The sequence below is a fragment of the Taeniopygia guttata genome, chromosome 20, assembly GCF_048771995.1.
Source record: "Taeniopygia guttata chromosome 20, bTaeGut7.mat, whole genome shotgun sequence".
Classification (NCBI taxonomy): domain Eukaryota; kingdom Metazoa; phylum Chordata; class Aves; order Passeriformes; family Estrildidae; genus Taeniopygia; species Taeniopygia guttata.
The window spans coordinates 2,160,588-2,184,107 of NC_133045.1; the positions used below are offsets into that span (position 1 = coordinate 2,160,588).

At 38.1% G+C, this 23,520-nt stretch overlaps 1 protein-coding gene across 8 annotated transcripts in view; it reads left to right on the forward strand.

Moving 5' to 3' along the window:
- Positions 1-23,520, forward strand: part of ITCH (itchy E3 ubiquitin protein ligase) — a 58,973-nt gene that overhangs the window by 12,559 nt on the left and 22,894 nt on the right. For 6 of the 8 annotated variants that reach the window (XM_072916901.1, XM_041720178.2, XM_072916903.1 and 3 more), the window contains exons 2-6: positions 13,925-14,015; positions 16,425-16,563; positions 18,432-18,556; positions 19,750-19,887; positions 21,938-21,980. In XM_072916901.1, the coding sequence (XP_072773002.1) occupies positions 13,946-14,015; positions 16,425-16,563; positions 18,432-18,556; positions 19,750-19,887; positions 21,938-21,980 (515 nt within the window). In that variant the 5' untranslated portion in view covers positions 13,925-13,945. Of the gene's footprint in view, positions 1-2,857; positions 2,932-13,924; positions 14,016-16,424; positions 16,564-18,431; positions 18,557-19,749; positions 19,888-21,937; positions 21,981-23,520 lie in introns of all 8 variants that reach the window. The other 2 variants (XM_041720177.2, XM_072916902.1) reach the window with 1 other exon arrangement.

Below are 23,520 nucleotides of genomic sequence, written 5' to 3' on the forward strand. Positions count from 1 at the left end.
CTTCAATGTAGCACAGAGTGGGCTTCACTGATTTTCTCTAATGCACAGAATGAACAGGAAAATGTAATCTGTAATGTACACTATAAAATAATTAGTGCTAAATGAAACTAAAAACCAAAGCATCTTGTGTACTAAAACCAGTGTCAGGCAACAAGCAAGCTAAGTGATAGAAATCCAAAATGCCAGGAAGACACTGTCTCCAGAAATGTATATTCCAAGGGATTTCTCATCTGACAAGACCCCAGCTGGAGACATTTTTGATAGGCATCATCAGAAGCTTATCCTGGAGATTTTCACCTGACAGGATTCCAGCAATTTTCCACCAGTTCCAGGAAAAGCACAATAATGTGCTAAAGAAGACCCCCTTCCAAAGCCCGAGAGACTGCATAAAAATGGACCCCATAGAACTGAGCCTCGGAGACCCACGGGGACTTTGGTGTGATAGAGGCCGAGTCCCAGGTCTGCCCGATGCTGATCGCCTGGCTCAGAGTCAAATCGCTTGTGGCTTTCCTTTTTTTCCAAATTTATACTTTGATTATTTAATACATTTATTTAATTATTAAATTGGAGTGCTTGTTTATAACAAAAAGAAACTTCAGTTTTTCAGCATCTTTCTAGATGCTTAATACTTCCGGAAATTTATACTCCTTGTGATAAAAAACCATTTGTCCTTACACAGATAGTGGTACTCAGTGACTGCTCCTCTCTGCACATGAAACAAGCAGTTCTGTGGTCTGGCTCATCACTTAGGCTTCAGGGAGACAATCTGTTACGCTGTTTGATGACACAAATATGTTGTGCTTTATGACAGATTTTTTCTTTTTACCTACAGCATTCATCATTAATATTAAATAGACATATACTCTAATTGTAATCTTAATTTATTTGGCTAAAAATACTCTGTTTTTTCTTAGACCAGAGCACAGTAGTTAAAACTTCCTAGTAGTTTTGTAGAAGCAACTTTCTAGCCTTGATTTTGCACAGAGGGAGGGGAAAAGCACAGCTGTCCCACTGATGGAGAGTAAGAAACTTTAGGATTTCCTTTTTATAATTTTATAAAGGAAAATATTCTGAAAAAGACTCTCCCCTGAAACTGTCAGAATGGAATGAAGGGTGGCAGTCTAGAAACAAAGTGGCCCTGTAAGGTCACACATGAAAATATTCTTGTCCATGTGCAGGGAATTAAAGAAGAACAGTAGAAATGCAAAAAGAGTGAACTTGAGTCAGTGAATGTGAGAGACCTGTGGTGGTTTTCTTCATGGCTAGAATGCATAGCAAAAAGAACAGGAAAAGAAACAATCTTCATTAGTGGTTTAATTGTTTTAATTTGGACAAGGACTGCACTTCGGAAATTAATCCACTGGATGTTCTCACAGACTGCACTTGATTTGACTTGTGAAATCAGTTTGGATCGAGGAAGCTGAGTTGCTTTTGGATGAAACTAAACTGGAAGCTGTGGTCCTGCTCGTGTTGGACTGTGGGATCCCAGCGGAGCTGTTCCAAACTAAAACTCCAAGAATATACCCCATGTGGGTTTCAGGTCTGCAGACCTTCCTGCTTGGTCCCATTCCTGTTGTACCACACTGCTTGTGGGTGTGGGCACAGCAAATCCTCATGGGGTAGTTCAGAGACCATTACTGGAAAAGGCTGTGACATTGTGAAAGCAGCTGCAGCAAAACAGAGACAGTCGACTACAGTAATTCTGAAAGGTGTGGGCACAGAGTTTTTAGGAAGATTAAAGTACAGGAGGTGAAAATGGGTCTGTAAGAAAATAGGAATCTGTTTTGGCAAGTAATTCCTGCAGTGAAGCTTAGAAGCCATGTGACAATGCAATTAGCTGGTATGGGCTGAAGTAGTCTTAAATACAGGTTTTATTAGTCTTTTAATTTTCTCTGAATGTGTACTATATGAACAAGTTTTGAAAATGAAGCAGCAGTGAAAGTCTTCAAGAAGAAACAAACCAAAAAAACCCACCTAAATTGAGAATAAGTGAAGCATTTATATGGATTGTTACTAATAAAAGGTGTGGGGAAATACACATCCTAAGGTGTTAAAGGAGTATCTGAAAAACTGAGCAGGTGAACCCTTCCAAAGGAGTTAGCTTGGAAACTGTTCTCAGTCTTTCAATTTAAAGCCATCTGTAATTGATGTACAAGCATACAGTGAAAAAATTATTGCAATTCTAAGAATTAAATCATGTAACAAAATAAATCTTGTAATATACAATGTTTGGTTTGTTTAACTGTTAAGATTTTTCCTGTGGTTTTAGTGAAGCTGATTTGTGGTATGAACTTTTAACAGAAGTAAGCAATCTTGACTGCGAGAAATCTCTTACCATATTCTTGCTAATATCAAGAGGAATAAAATTTCTAAGGAATGCATCTTTCTGTAATTTCATGTTTAATGTGTTTTAGTTTCCTTGGTAGGTTTCAGCAGCAGTGTGGCAGGGAGATATGAAAGGCTGGCATATTAAGGATGGATGGCATTATGCACATTTCTGCCCTAGTGAAATAGCATGTGTTTGTGTAAAGCCTCAGAGCCACTCACTTTTTGTATCTGAAAACATTAATATCTATTAAGATGCCTTTATTCTAACTTGTATTTTGCTCCTAGTTGAGTGTAGTGAACATTTCTACAAGACAATTGAACAGCTTGGGTTAACACCAATGTTCTTTGTTTTGGAGGATGTTGGACAGGATGACCCCCAGAGGCCCTTTCCAGCCCCAATTATTGTTTGTTTCTATTAAAAAAAAAAAAAAAAGGAAGAAATTGAAAGCTATTCCTAGAAATGTGTTCTTGTTTTAAGATATCCTCATATACTCTTATAGTAACCCATTTTCATTTATGTTATTTTCAGATCATTCTTGGATCGTGTTTTGTTTAAGTGCACAACATAGGGAAGAGCAGAAATACATGGAAAGGGTCTGAGAGGTAAAGATATAAATGTAGCTTGGCACTTGTTTAGACTGTTTTCAGAAATCTTCAGGAGTTAAACCAAGCATACTTTTCTCGTCCTCAGTGTTTCACAAGATTAGGTACCCTAACTTAAAAGTCAGGGCCTAGTCTGTGTATTTTGTATCCTTGTCCATAATTTTCTGGACGCTTCATAACAATCAAAATTTTGGGGTTTTTTCTCATGTCTTAATCTTTTCAAGTTTGGTTCATGTGTTGCATGTTTCATGGTTTTAATCCATGAATGCCTTTGTTTTAAATACATAAGTGTTCACTCGTGTTTTTCCGTACTGCTTCTACTAACTTTTTGCGTTGCAGGAAAACTGTTGAAATATCTCTTCCAGGCAGTCATCAGTTAATAGATTATAAGTAAGAAAATTGCATAAAGGAGGGGAAATTATGTAAAATTTTGACTTAATGTTTTTCCTCTGAGTGATCACATTAAGATTATTTTATTTCCCTAATCAAAAATTAATTTGATAACATGAATAAGTAGCTTATAGCTTGTGGATTTATGTGACTATCTCTTCTCACTACTGTGTCATGCAGCTAAAGCAGTGATAAGCAGAGGCCTCCAGATAAATTCTTTCCTTCCCCTTCCCATAGCAAAAGTCAGGAAGGTACCTTGGGTAAAGTTCTTCAGAAGATTCCTTTGCATGCTGTCATGGCAAGGTCTAAAATAACCTGTTGTGAACAGCAGCATGAATATTTGACTGAGATGCACAAGTTGGGATTTTTGCTTTGTAGGAGCCTCTCTGCCTCTGAGCCAACTGAAGCTAATCATGGCTGTAGGGCTGAGTAAGCTTTTACAGGGCAGATGGAACAAAACATTATTGGTCTGGCTAACTGTTTTGTTAACTGCCTTGTGGTACTTCTCTTCAGTGCTTCTTTGGCTCATAGTTGTCCTTTCTGATAAAATGTGAATTGAGTTGGGAAATCTGATCTCTGAATTACAAAACAGATACGTGTATTTCTACAGTCAGGGTGGGATGTTACTTGGGTGAGCCATAACTGTGTCTGTGTGCTGTAGGATATTGTATTTACTCCAAGTCACTACTTGGAAGTGTCTGGTCACACTGTGTGCTTTTCCCTGGAGAAAATTCTTTTCAAGGTTACCACTGAAAAAATACTGTTTATACTTTCTAGATACTTTCTTTATAGAAACCTCAAAATGTAACAGTTGTGTTTTTTAAAAGTGAAATATAAAATGTTTTATTGCCTGTTAGGGAAATACTTGCTGTTGATTACATTGCTTCAGTCTGTCTTATTCTCTGAGGAAGGATATCCCTAAAGTTACAGCACAGAATATTTCTTTAACCTCTGTTTCCTCAAAAGTCCATGTAGGACATGGTTCACAGTGCAAGGAAGTGGAAGAATTAAGAGAGGAAGCTGTAATTCATTTCTACAAGATATGAGAGTTCTGATTGCTAGAACTTGATGCCTTTTTATAACAATCTAACAGTCCTAGTAGCAGGAATATTTAAGGTCAGAGGTATTTTGGAGATGCTAAAAGATATTTCCCTGTGGAAGAAGAATATTGCTCATACTGAGGAGTTGTTTGACTGTATAATCAAATCATTCCTAATTCTAGGACTTTCACCTTTTAAGGGCATAAACTCTCTGCTCACAATACTGTCACCTGGTGGGTTTCAGATTGTGGGTTTAATTTGTGTTTTGCAGGCTGAACTTCATTTAAACAATTATGTAAGAAATGTGATGGTCAGAGCAGAGCAATGGAGTGGTATAACCATGGCTGGCTGCCAGGTGTTCGCTCTGCCTCCTCAACCAAATATGATTAGATGTGTTTGATAAGTAAAACTGATGTGTGCTCACACCTTTAGGGGCGTCAATTGAGAAAAGGCCACCCGCAGTGAATTAAAACTCTTGACCTTCCAGAAAAGGGGGCCTAGGAAAGAGTTTTGCCCATCATGAACTAGATAAAAGAGCACAGACCCCTATAAATGAGCTTTTACTTTGTGTGTTGCCAGCCCATGATAACACCTGGGAACTCTCATCTGTAAAGGAGCAGGCTTGAGTATCTGGTTTCTTGAATGAAAAGCAATTAGTCTTGTTGTGCAGGTAGCGAGGTAACTACTTACCTTGTCACTCCACAGATTGTAAGTTAGTTCTGGTTGTGAACTCCCACTGGGAAATCTTCCTGAAACCTCATCACAGAAGCATTAGAATGAAACAGTTCTGAGTCAGTGCAGTGTTGTGTTGAAACAATGTGATTACCAAAGATTTTTTTGCAAAGAATTTTAAGGGCCAAAATTAATTTCTAAAAGCAGTGGTTTGTAAAATGCATGAGTTAATCCAGTTAATGTCCAATTAATTTATGGGTAAATCCAGTAATTCAAAAATCTGTTTGAGTTTGTGATAGTTACTTACAACTATTCCAGTTTCACTGCCTTCTCCTCTGTTATCTTAATACTAGTTTAATTCTCTGTACTGGGGATTACAATGCATGCCAGGTTTCACAGATGTTTTCCAATGGCAGCGTTTCAGAACCAGCCATTTTAAGAATTGCTGTATTTTGAAGAGTACAGCAGTGAACTAGTTTTATCTTAGTGGTTTGCATATATGAATTGTCCTCATGGATTGTACCATGAGAAGGAAATGGCTGAAACAAAAATAGACCATCTCTTTGTTTTTACACATGGTTTTAATTATCCTGTGCAGCTCTCTGCTTTGGCTGCTCTTGCCAGGCTTTTGGAAATTAAGCCAAAGGCATATGATGTTCATTTACGTTTTTCTTTTTTTTTCCTTCTTTAAGCTTTTCTTAAAAGTTAGTAAAAGCTAACATGCTCATAATTAGGAAAGAAATCCATTGGGAAGTTGTCTGAGTTTTGGTGGCAATGCCAGTTTTCTCCTTTTTGTCCTGCCTGTCACAGTTTTAGTCTAAGAACAGCTTTTGGTTGGGGAAATTCTGATGTACTACTGAGAGTGTGAAAAACTGTCAAATTATGATTGTCTTTGTTGGAATTTTTTATATTGCAGTTCTGTTTCTTTACATGTCTTTTTTTCCCATTCTTTTATTCAGAATCAAATGATACATGTGTGTAGAAAAAAGTAGTGTAAACAATTTCTGCTGAGGTGCTGGTTTTACAAGCAGACCTCTTCTTGCAGAGAAATGCTAATGACTGAATTCTCTGTAATTTTGCTGTAAATCTCCAGTTTGGGAGGCCTGAAGACAGTTTAATTTGGACTTTAAGCAGTGTTGGAAGCATTTTTCTCCCCAGGCTGAAGTTGATAGACCAGTTTTTCTAACCTGTTCCATTTGCACAAGAAACATTACCCGGTGATCCCAGGTACTCAGGGAAAAGCTAAAGTGAGTATCACTGGGTGTCTGGTTGCAACGTTTATGGAGTGATTCTGCCTTTCATTGGGCAATGTCTTTGCTTTGGTAGGTAGGATGAATGTTTTTCAACATTTCCAACTTGAAAACTTCAGATTCAGAAGAGTTCCCATGCTCAGTTCTCTCTTGCAGTGGTAGGTATTTAGGAACAAGGAATCAGCCCTGAGGATTACTGTTGCTTAAATAATTGTTTCTAGAGAAGGTGTTTAAGGTTGATAGTATGTAATTTCTTAGTGTTTGCTGCTGTGATTTAAGATCTGTTTGTGACAATCATTTTTTGATGTCATTGTTGTATATCAATATGGTGTCACACTCATCATTCATGTTGCATTGAGGTCACAGGAAGTTAGTAAAACAAAACTCAGTATGAGACTTTACAGGGTAAAGAGTGTCCCTCTCTTTGCTACAGAGAATGTGATATTTATTTTAAAATCTCACATTACTTATACCCTCTCAGACATTTCATTAACTCTCAGACACCAGAACATTTCCGTGTGTTGAGGTGGGATTGCCAGTGTCTCTTTCATGCTTTGTGGAGGATGGAAGTAATGGTGTCTGTCACTGTTTATTGTGCTTCAGGTTCCTGTTGGTGATAACAAACTACTTCACATATGGATATTTTATATCCTCTGGGATTCAAGAGTTGTTTTTTGCTAGTCTTTTGCTTCAGAATCTGGCTTACTTCAGCTTCCATAAATCTTCAGTGGAGGCTAGTGCTGCTTGTTTTTTTCCTTATTTGGAATATCCATCTCTTTAAAGTTACAGTCTGTTTTCCTGTTGGGCTGACAGGAAATGGAATGACATATGTGATGTGACATAACCCTGTTGGCACTCTCCTCTTTGAAGCACAGGCTGTTTTGCTGGTCAAGCATCTGTGCTGGAGTCTTATCAGAGTGAAGGCATCCTGGCCTTGACACAAACACTCCGGTATTATTCTTGCAAGAAGTGACCTTTGTTATCAATCAAAGCCATTTAAACTATTTTTTAGCTGATTTATGCATGTTTTCATCCCTACTTTGTTGATCTCAATTTAGAATTTTCATCACATTCTCTATAAGCTATGTTTGCTCATAGCAGTAAAAGATTCCATAGAAGAGTTAAGAATGGCAGCTCTAGAGAACAGATTCAGATAATCTCACTTGTAGAATTAGACCTGTTGATTTAGAGAAGATATAACTTCTGACTCTTGACATACCACTGTCCTTGGAAAGGGTGCAGAAATGATCATCTGTAAGAAGCTGTAACAAGAAAGTGATTCCTGTGTTGAGCCAGGAGTACAGTAGATCATATACATTGTATAGATAGATCAGGTATGGAAAAAAATATGCAATTTTAGGGCAGGATAGTAGATGAAGCTTCTATTTCAGCACCAAGGATTTCTCATTAGTAAGTCTACTGTAGGGCCAGGACAGAAGTTGGGCACTTCTTTTTAATTTGTTTTGTGGTTTATATATCTTGCTTGTCCCTCCTTGCAGCCTCTGAAAGTCATGTCACTTGGTTTGCTTCCCAAACTGATTAAACTGTATTCGCCACAACCATATTTTTAGCTTCTGTATTGAATTGGCTCCAGTCTTATATTTAAGTTGGAATCTCTCTTGTTTCTCTCAGAGCAGCTGTGTGGATGTTGACTTACCTGGATAACCTGAGCATGGAAGCTGCAGGAAGTTGTGCCTGTGCTGGCTCTGATGGGCAGGGGAGACAGGACCACACAGCTCAGTAATCCAACCCACAGCCAGTTTTCAGATCCATCGTGTGTCTGACTTTGTACAAAAACCAATTTGGGCATTTTAAATTCCAGCAGTTGTATTCTGGCACAGACTGCTTGGATTTTCCAGACTTCTTTGAATGGATGTAGTGCTGCTCACAAAGTAATGGCCAAAGGGAGCCAAGCTGCATTCTGTGTTAAACCTCTCTGATCCATTCCTTATATAAATATCCCGTGATGCAAACCTCATAATTGCTTCCCTTTCCAACATGTACTCAACACTCTTATAATCTGTGTCTATTATTTTCTCCCTGGTTGATTACTCAGCAGTTTCTTCCTTTCTGTCTTCTGATTTGTTTGAGCAAACCTGACCACATCCTTAAAACTTATTTTAGGGGGGAAAAAAATGTGTAAACCACTAAAACCAGCTTTGTCAAACCACATTTTACTTTAAAGATGAAATTTGAACAGTTCAAGTAACTGCAAATTTACTAAGCAAGTAAGTTGCCAAACTCCCTGTCTCTCTCTGGACTCACTGTGTAGTTATAGCTAACATTAAAGAGAGAAACCTTTTCCACAGTATGCATGCCTTCAGTTAAAGAGAGGCTTCAGTGTTTGGGGGGAAGGAGAGGAAGCATTTCTATAATTTCTCGCACACAAAAAAGTGCATGTATTTATCACGTACCTTTTGATAAAAGGGACATGTTACAATTTTACATGCAGTTTTTTGAACAAAATTTTGTATATTTTATGGGTTTTTTTTCCCAAAAGTCTGTATTCCTGTTACATAGTGAGGTTCCCAAAACCATTTTTAAGACAACTGTGTATGTTAAAATAATTTTTTTCATTATGCCGTTTTTTTCTCCATTATTGAAATTGCAAATGCACTTTGAATAGGAACACATGTAAAGAGCAGCTTAACCTAGTCTTAAAATTAATTACTAAACATAGGACTTAAAGCAGCCAACAATGTGCAATTATTTCAGTATTTTTTTAATTATAAAGAGCATATGCCAACATATTTCCAAAGCTATGTGTGTGTAATAAAGTCACAGGGTTTCGTTCTCACCTCAATGTCTCCTTCCAAATAAATACGAAAGAAAATTACCTTCTTCAGTAAGATGATTCCTTACCAGATAAATTCCAGTGCTGAATAAAGTCACTTAAATAAAGTTAAATTGGTGTGACACTGAAGGTCTCTCAATTCATTGATAACATTTTTTTCCTGCCTATACTCCCTGATTTTTGTGAGTTGAGGAGCTCATGCCCAGCTCTTCCCTTCCTTTGGTTTAACCAGGAAGCACTAAAAAGGGTGGGGATAAAAGCAGCTTTCTCATGATTTCTTAGAAAAATAACTGAGATCCTCATTTGCTGCCTTCCTTTTTCCCAGTGTAGCATTTGGGTTGCACTCTCCTCCTTCTTTTACCCCTCACACTGTAAACTTTAGTGGAAATTTGTTGTCTTGGATGCAAATGCCCCAGCAGCACTGGGTCAGGCCAATGGGAAGCTGCTGGGAAAGCACTGCAGGTGGGATTCAGAGAACAGGACCAAAACTATGCGTGGTCTGAATTTCCTGCTGTGAGGCAGATTTATTTTAAGCAGTGTTTGTTCAAACCTGCCTGAGTACCAGCAATGGTGCATGCAGTTATGAAGTTGAGTATAATTTATTTAATAATTTACATATTATGGTAGGATGTTACAGAACCAAACCTCCCTTGGAGCAGGTGTGCAGCTGCTGAGGAAGTTCAGACAACTATTTCAGTGGTTTATTTTTAGTTGCAAGAAGATACTCTGTCTCTGTTCTATCTTTTTATATGCCAGTCAGTTTGTCTTGTTCATTTCTGAGAAAATCATACTTACCTGATCATACTCTGAACGTCCATTACACTGCCCCAGTCGTTCTGTCACAGCTCTCAAACCTTTCAGCTAATGTTCCTTAGTTTCAGATTCTGAGAGTTTCTTGGAATGAATTGCAACGTCTGGGAGAAAAATGGTAATAGGAGTTTGCTATAATTTAGAACAAAACCAGAACAACAAAACACCAACCAACAAGAAAAAGCCTCAAAACCCAACCCAAATCACGCAAAATCCTTAAATACCCATGAAGATGTGTTTGATTTCCTACTGCAGAAAAAAAATTGAACATGCATTCTCAGCTTTGAAATGTTTCAACTTGTGAAAGTGCTTGTATTGAATTTATTGACATTTGCTTTTCACATTCCTATTATAATATAATATATTATTTCTATTATAATAAAATTGGATGGAAGTACTTGAAGGATGAGGAGTGGTTTTTTTTATTTTGTGATTAAGCTTCCAAGTAGCCCTAGGCCGATTCCAAGTTGAAATCATCTGCAGTTTTTAATAGAGTAGTTTTTTACCCACAAACAAAATCTGTTTGGTGTATTTGTTATATACAGAGGAGTAAAATGTTAAAAATTAAGTATAAATAGACAATATGTGACTGATGGTGTTACTGCCTTTTGTACTCTCCTTTGCTTCTTTCTAAGTCTAGCTCATTAATCACTGCAGATTCTTCTTTGGCTAATCAGTATATTTTAGCTTAGTTTCCTAACAGAACTAGGTGTTCATGATTCTACCTGCTCTCTTCCCATTTTCCTGAGTGTTTCACTGCAGACTTTCTAAATTACTAATCCATTCCAGCTAAAAACGGATGGAGATGGAGGTAGAGAAGTTGATGAAATTTCTATGAGTTGTGAAAAGTCCAGATAAAGTATATACATATATAGTAGGAAAGGGACTTAAATTAGTGCCCAGCTGAGAGAAAAGCTGCAGTGTGTTTTCTGTGATTTTTCCTTGCTGGAAGCTTGGCATGGAACCAGCTATTCTGCTTGTGGAGTGTGAAAAATGCATATTATATGATTGGCTCTTTGTAAATGTTTAAATGAATACTATGGTATGTTATGTTGGAAAGTTATGCTGTATTAATCTCTTTTAAGTAGTGCTGTATTAATCTCTTTTAAATAGTGTAATAAATACAGTTTTAGGCTATAGCAGAATATTAAAATAGAAACTCTGTTATGTAGGATATTTTTTGTAACTAGCTCAAGGAATGAATAAGATAATAAAGAAATTCTTCACACAGAGAGATAACAGCAACAAGACGCCAAGATTCCAAGAGAGGAATTATTGCCTCCTTATCAGGACAACACAGACTTCAAGGGACCAAGGCAATTGATTTACAAGATGAGGAGGGAAAGTAGACATTAAGCAGAAACACCCTTAGTTTTGAAAGGGATGTTTGAATCATATATGAGATATATGAATATGCAATAGGATATTGCTTCTAAGGGTTAATCCTTTGTTAACATAACGTGCTTTTGTGGGAGAGCAAAAGCTCCCAGATGTCCATAATTCTTTGCTTTTTATTGTCCTAACTTTGATTGTCTTTATTACTATTTTTATTATTATTGAACTTCTAAAATTTTGACAGAAGTGAATGGCATTTTTCACGTGGAGTCTTTCTCAGCACCCACTTAGGGGGAGTTGAAGAGGCACTGGAGTCAAGGTATTGGAAAACATGGAACAAGAGGTAGGGATATTTAGATGTGAGACAGGTAAATTGTTGCTTCCTTCTTCTTCCTCTGGAACTCTGCTTTTCCTGGTTGATTAATGGAGCTTGCCGTAGGTGTACAGCCTCTAGATTCTAGCAAAAGTACAATAAGTCTCTTCAGTTTTATTGTTCAAAAATAATTAGAAACTTTCTAGCAGCTGAGAGAACGAAGCAAGGTGTAGTACAGTTACTTTCTTTAGAAGCTTTGGCAGGCAGTGTATTCCTGGAATTTTCCTTAAGCTGATTGTCGGTGAAGGCCGTGTCTCCCATCATAGACATTTATACATCCACGTGTGTTAACTCAGCAGCTGATTGCAGGACACTCATTTCAGATGTGGTTAAGCTGCTAGATTTTCTCCGCGTATTCTCAACGAAAATGATCAAATGTTACTAAAATAATTTTAATGAGTGTATTTGCTAGGTTAGAAATGAAAGTTGGCTTTAATACATGCTTCTGAATGAGTGTCATATGGTGTAAATGGCTTAGTGTGGGAGTTCAGTAAAGAGTGATTCCCTTCAGGGATCCCAGGTGTATTCTGTGCAGTGTTATTTCTCTCTTTTGTAAATCCAAACTCCTTCAGACTATCCAGTGTGTCTGTGCTGATCTAGGTGTAATCTGATTGTTTTCATACAGCATAAAGGATACTCAGGGAGGTCGGTACAACCAGTCGCAGGAGTAGAATTAAGAATTGCCCTCTAAATAATTTCAACTTAGGCTACTTTTTAAATACATTAAAGTTTTTCACTCTAACATTTAAATTTGTGTGATTCACGTCTGAAATTTAATAGCAGCATTGAACTCTACAAATAACACCAAATACTATTTGAACAAGCCATTACTACCTTTTTTGGTGGTGTCACATTTTGCAATAGGAAACACTGACATCAGCAACCTGCAGATTGCAAGAAGTACCCTTTTCACAACTTTCAAACACCAATTTCTGCAGTCACTGTCACAGACATTAGCTTCAAATCGCAGCCTCCAAAAAGAAAGTTGCTGTATTGAGACCTGATCTCCTTGTACAAATTCTTGTTTCCTTGGTGTGGCTGAACATGTTTGGGGTTAGATAAACTGCTTGTGGTGTTATCAACTGTAAGTTCATAAATGGAGTCTTTTGACTCATGATACAGATAGCGGCAGTCTAAGCTAACACTTTCCTTTCCTTGTTGGAAGTAATGTGTGCAGAAAAGTGCTTGAGAGCTGTCCTGGGATGTTTGTTCTGCATTGTGATCCCATCTGGTGGCTGCCCAAAGCAGAGCGTGAGTGGGGGCTCAGGGCTGAAAGGAGCTCCCTGGCCACAGCAGCTGAGCCCCATGAGCAGGGGCACCCAGAGAGGTGCATGAGTGGTTTGCAGTAGGTTCTGAGCAGGGAGACAGTGTGGAAGTGGCACAAAGGAGGGAACGTGGCAGGACAGGGATGCAGCGAGTGCTCTGGAAGTTGTATCCAGCAGGCTGTTTATTTTGCAGTGCAGTTCAGTTGGTAAGAGATGCTGAGGTGAAATGTGTTTTAAAAATGAATAGGTGACAGGGGTATTCTGAGTATTTCCAGAGTGATGACTGTATTTGATGCAATAGTATACTATTTAATTTCTCTGGAAGCTCTATGATGCACATTGTCTACTTTGTCTGCCCCCCCAAAACCAAATGCTGCAAGGAGGAACCTGTGCTGCCTTGGGCTGGGAGGATCAGACCAGCCTTGGTGTGAGGGTTGGGGTGTGCCAAGGAGAAAAGTTTTGCAGTAACTGAAAGTTGTCTTGTTCTCTTTCAAAAGTGATGTATTTCTTTTTTTATTTAAGCGCTTCATAGTGTTACGGTCCCTGTCTGTAGACTTGCTCTGACCAGGTAAAACCAAAAAAGATACAAAAGCAGGTTAAAGCAGGTTTCTCTAAATTTGAAATTTCCTTTTTAATTCAATAATTTATTTTCAGTCTTTTTTGCTATGCTTGTGGATTGTGGTGTTTGTTTATTTTTAAAAACCAATTAGTACTTAACACAGAAAGATAAATTACCCAGGATTTATGACACCAAGACAAGCAGGTGGTTTAGACATAAGAAGTACAGCAAACTTTGGAATTAGAACATTATTCACTCATTAATTCACAGATTGAAGTGACAAAATCAAAAGACCTCTTTTGCCTAAAACCTAAATAGTTACAGGTCACGTAATAGAGACTGAGCCCTTTGTAAAGGATTTTCTGTACCTTGGGGAAATGGAAAGGAGCTAGACAAAAACCAAGTATGGTGGTTTTGTTTGCACTATAATGTATCCACATGTCAAAAGCCAGATGAATTTTTGAGCTTCTGAGTACTGAAATGTTTGCATTCTCTCTTCATGCAGATTCAAGATCCAGCCCATATTATGGCTGGCAGTGGGTCCAGATCAGGACCAGCCAGTGGGTTGTCCATGAAATCACAGCTTCAGATCACTGGTGAGCCTTCTGAAACTACCTGTCTTGTCTGCTTAGAAATGTGATAGTGTTTTTCCACAATTAAACAGAGTTTACTATGTTGCATTTCAGAAAGTTTTGCATTGTAAAACACCAAGAGAAGTCAAGATTGATGTTAGACCATTGTTAATTGGCAATTAGTTTATTCTGGATTTTATCTAAAATGCATTTTGAAATTGTGCATATTTGTGTAAAAGAAAAGAGAACGGAATAATTCTTTTTGGTTGCTGTTAATTAAATTGTACAGGCAGTCCTCCTGGAAATGTAATAGTGCATTATGATACTGCTTGCTCTTACTGAAACTTGGCATAATATCAAAACTAACACTTTTTCCTGATACTGCTGTTCATTGAAGTTGACTTATGGCTTCTCACTTATTACATGTTTTTATGGCCACCATTGAAATGGATTAAAAAAGGGATAAAAAATTTAATAAAAGCATTGGTGAGAATATCACTGCAATTGAACACCTCTGGATTGTTTGGAGATGAATTTACATTGCAGCCTTTGCTTTTTGTAGTGCCTTACCAACAGAGCAGCAGCTGAATTTTAATTTTTAAGGTTTCCTCACTTTTACTTTCTGGAAATTTAACTGAGGCATCAAAACTGAATGGGAGATCCAAAGGAATGTGCAGGTCTCTGTTTAGAAGCATCAAGAGTAAATTTTTCACCCTCAGTGTGAAGACCTGTGGGCCTATGCAGTAGTTTCAGAAAAGGAATATTGTGGGGATGAAAAGAATGGTCAAAACTAGATGGAAAGCTTTAGACTAGGAAGGAGGTTGGATCTCACTGTTACACAGGCTGTAGCTGCCCCTCTTAGGTCACAAGCTTGTGTTTCCTCAGTAGGCTGTGAGGCTGTAGAGAAATCCTGTCCCTACAAGTTACTATTGGAGAGAAATTGGCAGAGGTTTCCAGAGAGGTATCTTGTCCACACGGGTGGAGAGCAGAGCCAAGGACTGAAGTGGTGATTGCTGTCCAAGGCTTTCCCCGCTAAAGGCCTGAGACTCACACAAAGATAGTGAATAAATGCCTCAGTGTTTAGAATTGAGATTACTGAGGTATTTGAATTTCAGTTCTGAGTTTCTGTAGATGTTTAGCCATGATCTGCAGCAAACTGTTGCTGGTGTTACCTCCCACCTGCCCTACCCTCATTCTGCTGCCCTCATTAGGTTTAAACGAAGTTTCAGGGTGTCTGGGTAAGAACAAACTTAGAAAGTAGGTACAAGACTGCTGATTTCTGCTGCTCCAAAGCAGGTCAGATGTTCAGGTGTGAGGTGCTATAGTGTAGAAGTACTGGAGACAGGAGGGGAAGGATGGGGAGCTGTTTGTGAAAATTAATGGGTTAAATTCTGTGAGATGTCTGTAATACACAGAATTTTCCTTGGGAGCAGTTCAGAGCAGTTTATACTAAGCTACTTCTCTAAATCTCTAAAGGAGCATAGGCTATAAAGGGAATCTGGGGAGATTAGCCAGATGGGCCTGAATTAGTCATTTCTTTTTAAGGATGTAGTGAGGCTGTGGTGGGTGACAAACACACAGAAAAGCAAGTTGGTTTCTGCTGGAACAGTGAATTCAAGGCCAACTGGAAATGATAATATCTCTGTCTTCAGTATTGTTTTGTGAGCTCAGTGTTGCCAGTGAATGCAAGAACACCTGGGACTCAAATATCAGGGTAGACACAATCGTAAAGGAGGCAGCATAGCGACGATGGTTGGAAAGATGGGAATGCTGCATTCAGTAATACTGAATGCTTTAAAAAAAATCCAAATACCAGAAACACCCCCACTCCCCCACCCCACCAGAATGAAGACTCTAGAGCTGCAAGTCTTGTCCAGATTTGTTGTTGCTAGAACAGGCGGCAGCTACTGGAACCCAGGGTTTGGATTCAGCTTTTTTGCTTAGCTACAGAAAACTTCACACAAAATTCATTTTCTCAGTGATGTTCTGTCCATGAGAAGTTGTGGCAATTTTCCACAGTGCCTTGATGAGAGGCAGATCATGTTTTGAGCTTTTTAACAAGCATTGTAATAAACTCCAGGAATTCTCTTGGCTGGTGATAGGAGACGGTTGTAGAGGATATTTCCTGCTTTCAACACCTAAGCACTTCTGTGGATCTTGTACTGGTTATGATTAATAAGAGTGTCTGATGTTGCAAAAGTATTGTTGCATGTTTTAGGCATTTGTGTGAGCTGTGGCATTGTATAAATGAGCTGTAATGCAAGAGGGTTTTTATGGTTTTTATCCATCTAATGTGATTTTTTTCCTTGAATGTTACTGTCAGGCATCAATGATCTAACACTTGAATACTGAAGCACCCAATTGAAAAATACTATTTGTAATTGAAATCTTCCTGAGTAAATCACTGGTTTTGGTTTTTCTCTTTCTTAACAGTTATTTCAGCAAAACTAAAAGAAAAGAATAAATGGTTTGGACCTAGCCCTTATGTGGAAGTCTCAGTAGATGGACAGTCAAAGAAGACAGAAAAATGCAACAATACAAATAGTCCAAAGTGGAAACAGCATCTTACAGTGTAGGTTTGGTTTTATTTTCCAATTTATTTGAGCTAAATTAAAGCAATTGACAGTGGGCTTGAAGATTGTGTTTTTATTTTAAGCAAGGAGTCAAGTGTTGCATGAGGTGGTGACATTGGTATAATTTTTAGAGTAAATATAGTACAGTCTGAAATAGATATTTGCAAACTATTACACTGCTTGTGCTTGTATTTTGTATTGCTATGTGTGGCATATCAAAGCGCTCTAATTCTGTGAGTAGTAAGAACAGTAAAGTCATTTAATATTAAAATTGATGTTTCCATGCACATTTTTGTTGTCTTATTTAAAGTTACAGCTTTCAGAAGTTCTGTTGCTAAAAAGTGTAGCTGTTCTTTGTCTCACTGTGGTGCACCATGCCATAACACAGGTAGTTGGCTCTCTCTTGTGCACTTCTAAATTCAAGCACAAATCCAAAATTCCCAATTAATTTATGCAAATTGTTAGTACAGAACTAACATCAGATTCAAGATGAATACAGCTGTTGGTGTTTGCTTGGTCTGATATTTGTGTTGTGAATAAAGAAGATACACAAGTTCTATAACATTAGTGTTCTCTTTATGTCACATGGAGCTCCGGGATAAAGATCACTCTGTACTTGCACATTGGACATCTGGACTTTTCACAAGGGCCTCCTGGTTGGGATATTAGGAAGAAATTTTTCCCTGGGAGGGTGCTGAGGCCTTGGCACAGGTTGCCTAGAGAAGCTGTGGCTACCCCATCTCTGGGAGTGTTCAAGGCCAGGCTGGCTGGGGTTTGGAGCAACCTGGGACAGTGGAAAGTGGGGTGGAGTGAGATGGGCTGTAATGTCCCTTCAATGTAAACCATTCAGTGATTCTGTGATTTGCTTGTACTTAAATTGTAGATTATTCTTCTTGAAGCATGTGGAATGCTGTCTGACGAAAACCGCTTTTGTATCTTTACTCTTATTGTACTTTAGATTATTGTGAAGCTTTAGTTGCTACTATTTACTACCTTACTTTGCACTGAGATATATTAAGAAAAAGAAAATCTTGCACTTTATGTGCATGTAAGTGTAGAAGAGCAGGATTTTCTTTTACCTTTTAAAGCTTTCCTTTTTCTCTTTTGTTTTTTAATGGGAATGTTCGTGGTTTGTGCTGTGCAAATCCACACAATAATACATGGGTCAATTTTGCACTTATTGAGTAAGAGCTGATCACAGACACCCCCCTGTATATCACCTTCATTGGAAATTACACTAAAACTACATGGAGCTTAGTGAAGTAAATTATTTTTTAGGAAATATATTGGCACAGCTGCTTGTATTCAGATCAGGATAAAAAGGAAAAGTGTAGTGGCTTCTGCAAATGAGGGTAGGCCCTCTTGGGGTTCCTCTCTGTGGAGTTTGTTAGGTGGATCTTCTGGAGGGATTGGCTGACTGTGAAAGTCTGGACTTATCGACCATATACAGCTGAAATTATCCACTGAGAAAATAAGCAGTCATTTGTACCCATTTCTCGCAATGAAAATAATTTAAAACTGTATAAATGTTAGAGTATTCCTTATAGAAAAAGAATATCAGCATTAAAAATTACTTCTAAGTTGTTGTCATGGAATTTACTGTGTATTACTGTGTTCTATATGCTGGTAGTTTTTCTATATTTCCCTTAAAATAATAATAATAAAAAATGTATTAGGTCTATGAACAGTCTTGATTGACATGACATATCCAGGTGACATGAGAATGTGATAATTGGAAATGGTTTGATGTTACCACCATTATTTCTTTGTTCTTAAATTACTTCTAGTGACAGTGGAAGTAGATGGCCCAGTTAACCCCATTCCCCACCAAAAAATGCCATGACAATGCTCAACTTTTTCTTTTCAGAATTGTCACTCCTGTAAGTAAATTAAACTTTCGAGTCTGGAGCCATCAAACATTAAAGTCTGATGTCCTTCTGGGAAGTGCTGCTCTGGATATTCACGAGACATTGAAATCCAACAGTATGAAACGTAAGTCCGAGATGGAGGGTACCTCGGAATGTTTGTTAGTGAACATGAATCCTGTGTGCACCTCTGGAAATGGTCCCTAAGGGTTCCTTTTGGTGCTACTGGTTGCTTTTATGAGCTTCCTACCACTTTTTCAATTAGTGTCATCTTTTTGGTTACACACAGGCTGCCATCGTGTCCCTGGAAACAAGATGGTTTTTGTTTTGCTAGTTTGTGCAAGACTGAGTGAAAGAAAAGAGTTTCTTTTATATAACTTAAAATTTCAAACTATGGTTGGGATTCTGGTGCTAGACAGGAAATGTGTAAAGTTATTTTTGTTCTAAATAGTGCTACAGGGGTATGTTGTATTATTTCATTAATCTTGGATCTAGTTAGGCTTTGGGGCAGTGTGTGCATCCTGGGCAGCTTGAAGGAGAAATACAGAATTCTACAGACCCATTCCAGCAGTTAGAGGGCTGCAGCACAGAGCTCTGTGCTGTTGTGCTTTTGTTCTGTCCTTTAAGGAAGTGTTGGCTTCCCAACTGTCACACATGGGTGTTGCAGATGGAGAATGTTGACAGCAGTGAGAGCTGCTCTCCTGGCAATATCTGTCCTGCTGAATCTGGGTGAAAATCCCCGTGGGTCAGTGCATTTGCATCTGAAACCAGGCACCTGTGGGAGCTTGCTGGGGCTTATTTCAAACCCTTTCAGCAAGAATGTTTATTTACAGTTCTCTTTCACTGAAAACTTTGAATATACCATTGGTCTGGGGATATGATGGAAAATGTTCTGACTGTGAATCTAGATGTCATTAGGTAAATGGGAAGCTTTTTAATCAGAAGACAGAAATTGTATCTGCTCTTAATCAAGAATAAAGTGAATTACACTTCCTAACTCTATATTGAGGGCAGGTGCATTAATTGCTATAAAAATGTGAGAGTCAATCTCTGCTGTAATGATAACCCTTTCTAGGCAGCCACAAGATTATGCTCCAATTTTGGCCTTTTTGTAGAAACAATAACTTTCTAATGATGTATGAAAATGCTCAGTTTTGCCACACAAAAAAAATAATGGAGAGGTAGAGCTGTAGTTCTGAGGGGTGTTTTGGGGATTTTTCCCCCCCTTGATCACTGAGGTTTGCAATTGGCTTCTTGAATAAAAGGCCCTTTTTTCTCATGCAGTAAGATAAGCTCCCTTTGTTCTTTGTTCTTTTCCAGTGGAGCAGGTAGTGGTGACGTTGCACCTTGTCGGTGACAGGGAGCCAGCAGAAGTGGTGGGAGATCTGTCAGTCTGTCTGGATGGAATGCAGGTTGACCCTGAGCTGCTGACCAATGGGGAAGCCTCAAGTACAAGAAGTAAGTAACTTTAAGTTCAAATCTACATATATCTGCTATGCAAAGCCTTTTTGGAGAAGCTTTAACACAGTCTTTAAATAAGCCAAATAACAGCAATTTCTGTAACTTTCTGTTTATAGAGATCAGAAGTCTCATGCATTTTTGAGGTGGAGTCACAGTTCACAGGGCAGACCTTCACCCTTATTGCAAAAAAAAAAAAACCAGATCAGCATCTTTATTTTCTGGACTTTGCAAACTTTTATCTAGCAATTCCAAATGTTAATGAAAGCCTCTAGCTTCCCTGAATCTTAATAACATCATAAACAGAGGAAATGCTAAGTTGGTTTGATCTCATCATCATCCTAGTAATATGTATTCTCCTTACTAAGAGACATGGGTTTATATTAATTTTTCTTAAAATAGATCATTTAAATGTATTCATAGATTTATTTCCCCATGGAGAGCTGCAGAGAGGGATCTACTTTCTGTTTAGTTGGTGTGTACAGGTTTTTAAACTGAAAACTTGAATACATGTAAAATATCTAATTACAGTAAAAGAGGTAATTTTAATTCCCTTGGAGCAGGACAGTGGAACATTTCTGAAATATTGTACATTGAGAAGTAGAACTAGGTAAGAGTTATTTCCTAGAAAGCAACAAGAGAGACTGCAGTAGTGACCAGCTGAACATTTAATTGGCAAGTTCTAGGATTCTGGGCTGGGTAGGGGGGTGTTAAAGTCCTAGAGGAAGTTGCTTTGAAATTTAATCTGAATATCATAGAAAAATGGAATTAATACACAAATTCTATAACTGTTATTTATTAGAGCTTTTAGTCCATTTTCTTTGCATTTTGTTAAAGCAATCAATTGCACAGACTGATTGTGTGGAATCTTGTTTGTAAGTAAAAGCCAGATGCTGGGATTTTGTGGAACTTACAGAGCAGGGCTGAGATGTAGGGATAGAAATATCTAGTGAAAATACCAAATTTTCCTTTTATGCAAGACTCAATTTTCGTCTGTGCTTTCTTGGATTTCCCAAAGTTCACCTACTGAGAAAAAGGTGGGAAAAGTCATGCAGGTAGTGGAATTGAGTGCTATTTACAGGGTTGGGCTTGACACAGCAAGCCCTAAGCTCAGCAGAAGGTTACCAGATAATCAAGGAACTGGAGCACATAAGGAAGGAGTTAAATGTTAAAGTGGTCTAGCACATTGTACAGACTAAAGGCACTTCAGGCAAATGCATTGTTTATGGAGTTGCTTTTAAGTTAAGATTTCTCTTGCTGGGATTTAATTCCTTTCATGCACAGTCCACTAACAGCTCATTATCCTAAGCCTTTCTGTGACTACATTCTTGTCTTTGGCCTAGATCTGTCCATAGTTCCCATCAAAACTGAAAACTGATTTCTTTATTAATGACATTTGTTTAACTCTTTGGAAATAAAGTATTAGTGCTATCTACATGAATGAGCAGTTCTGTGCTGCATATTCAAGGTTTGCAAATGCTGGCACAAAACGCAAATATTTCCAAGCTGGCTGCAAATCATTTGCAAATCTAGGCTGAGCTGCTGTAATGCTTTTGAAGTGCAGCCATATTTTGTACCTGCTTCAATGCCTTTATGTTAAATAATTTACTGAGAAGGGGAAGGGTCTGGGCTAGAGAGCCCCGGAAAACAGAACCCCCAGCCAACCAGAGAGGAGAGTGACATTTTTGCCCTTTCTGCTCTGCCTGCCATCTCTGAGAGAGTGTGAAAAGCCAGCTCCACTTAAAAGAATGAACACTGCTTTATACTGCTCGAAAGTGTGTGTGTTTGGGAATAGTCACACAGTCAAATGATGTCCTGTTACATCTTCCATAACATGGAAGTATTACACTGGCAGTGATTTAAAAAATTGTATTCCCACACACAGAGACATGCAAAATATGTACAGCTTTTTAACCCAGTAGATAAGCACCACATAGTGTCTCACCTCCACACTTGAACTAAGTGTGAGCATTAAAGGCTGCTGCTTTCCTTGGAAATTGTTCAGAGTGTTGCTTATGCTTCTGTTGTCTTTTTCTTCCTGGTATTTAAGGTCCTACACAGAATGAAAGTTCCAGAATAAGAAGTGATACACGGTAAGATCTTTTTCCTCTTTTTTTTTATTTTTTTATTCTGTCTTTTAGTATTCGCAGTTTTGAAAGGGAGGAATTGTGTGTTTTGTAAAGAAGACAGTGAAAAATTTATGAATATGCCCTGCAGCAGTATTTCTTAAGATCTAAGCATGCCCTAAACAAAAATACCGAGCTGTTGCTCAGCTCCATATTGTCTGGCCTCAGTTTTGCCTCCATACCTGACTGATCTTCTTTTTTTTTTTCCCTTTGTGTTCCTCATCCTTCTTCCAGTGATTACACAAAGTAAAGTATATATTTAAAAACCCCAAAAACAAATGGCACTGGTTGTTTTTACACTGGTTTGCTTTATAGTATGGGGGTATCAGAATTATACCTCTTTGTTAAGAAGATCTCAAAATCTGTCTGGCACTTAGAGTGCACGAAGGCTGATACCAGATTATGAATCTTGTTGCCTGGTAGGATAAGAGTGTGCCCAGCACCATGTTACTTTAATTAGTTTCCAGTACTACAAGTATTTTAAGGATCTGTACAAAGCACAGCACTCTGGATGACATCTGGAGTAACCAAGTTAATTTTAATTTTATCAGTAGTTTGTATTGGCTGTGTTGTCTGAAACTTTCCCTTGAAAGTTTGTTTTTGTTCTGTTTTCTTTTTGCGTTTGAATGAATTTTTAGATGCCTGGATATTCAGAATACCTGAAAATTATAGAATAATAACAATAATAATTATAATGGTTCGGTTTTGGTACCATCCAGGGGGCTTCTGATGGTCATCATGAGGATCATGTAAATGATCAAGAAAGTGACTTTTTACAAGGGCATGATGTGAAAGAACAAGGGGGAAGTGGCTGAAAAACTGGGGCTAAACCTCTACGGATTTGAGGTCACTAATGATTTGGACCCATTTATTTTGCGGTTGCTGTAATATGGATTATGTGCACCACACCTGGTATAGAGCAAAAGTGTGTTTGACCACGATATGGAGGTTAAATCAACACGATTTTACTTGGTCCTGTATGACTTGGGATTTACTTAGCCTTACCTACTGGGTTTTGGTTTGTGTACTTTTGAAGGAATGTAATTTTAGAGGTACTGGGTTGAAACTGTAACATCTTCCTTCATTTGTGATGGCATATGTAAAGCCATTACCTTGACCTGCAAATCCACTAGAATTTTAGTTGACAACCTTTTTGTTTTACCCAACATATTCTGAAAATAAAATGCTTTAGACTAAAAATGTAGATACCCCTAACTCCTCTTAAGGAGCTACATATATATCAGAGTAAGACTCTGCTAGTTGTAAGTGAATAGCACAGCATGGGTCAGTACTGCTGTGTAGTTTGATTCTTGTAAGGTTGAGCAGTTTATATTATAGCTGCTGGTCAAAACTTTAATGCTAAATTCTCCAGCCTGTTCTAGAATTGAGTTTAGAGGAAAAAAATACATATGCATAAGTAAGATTTTGAAAATTTTGTAGCATTTTGTGTGTTCTGAGCATATGCCAGCCCTGTGGAGTAAAGGCACACAGGCTGTTAGCTTCTCAT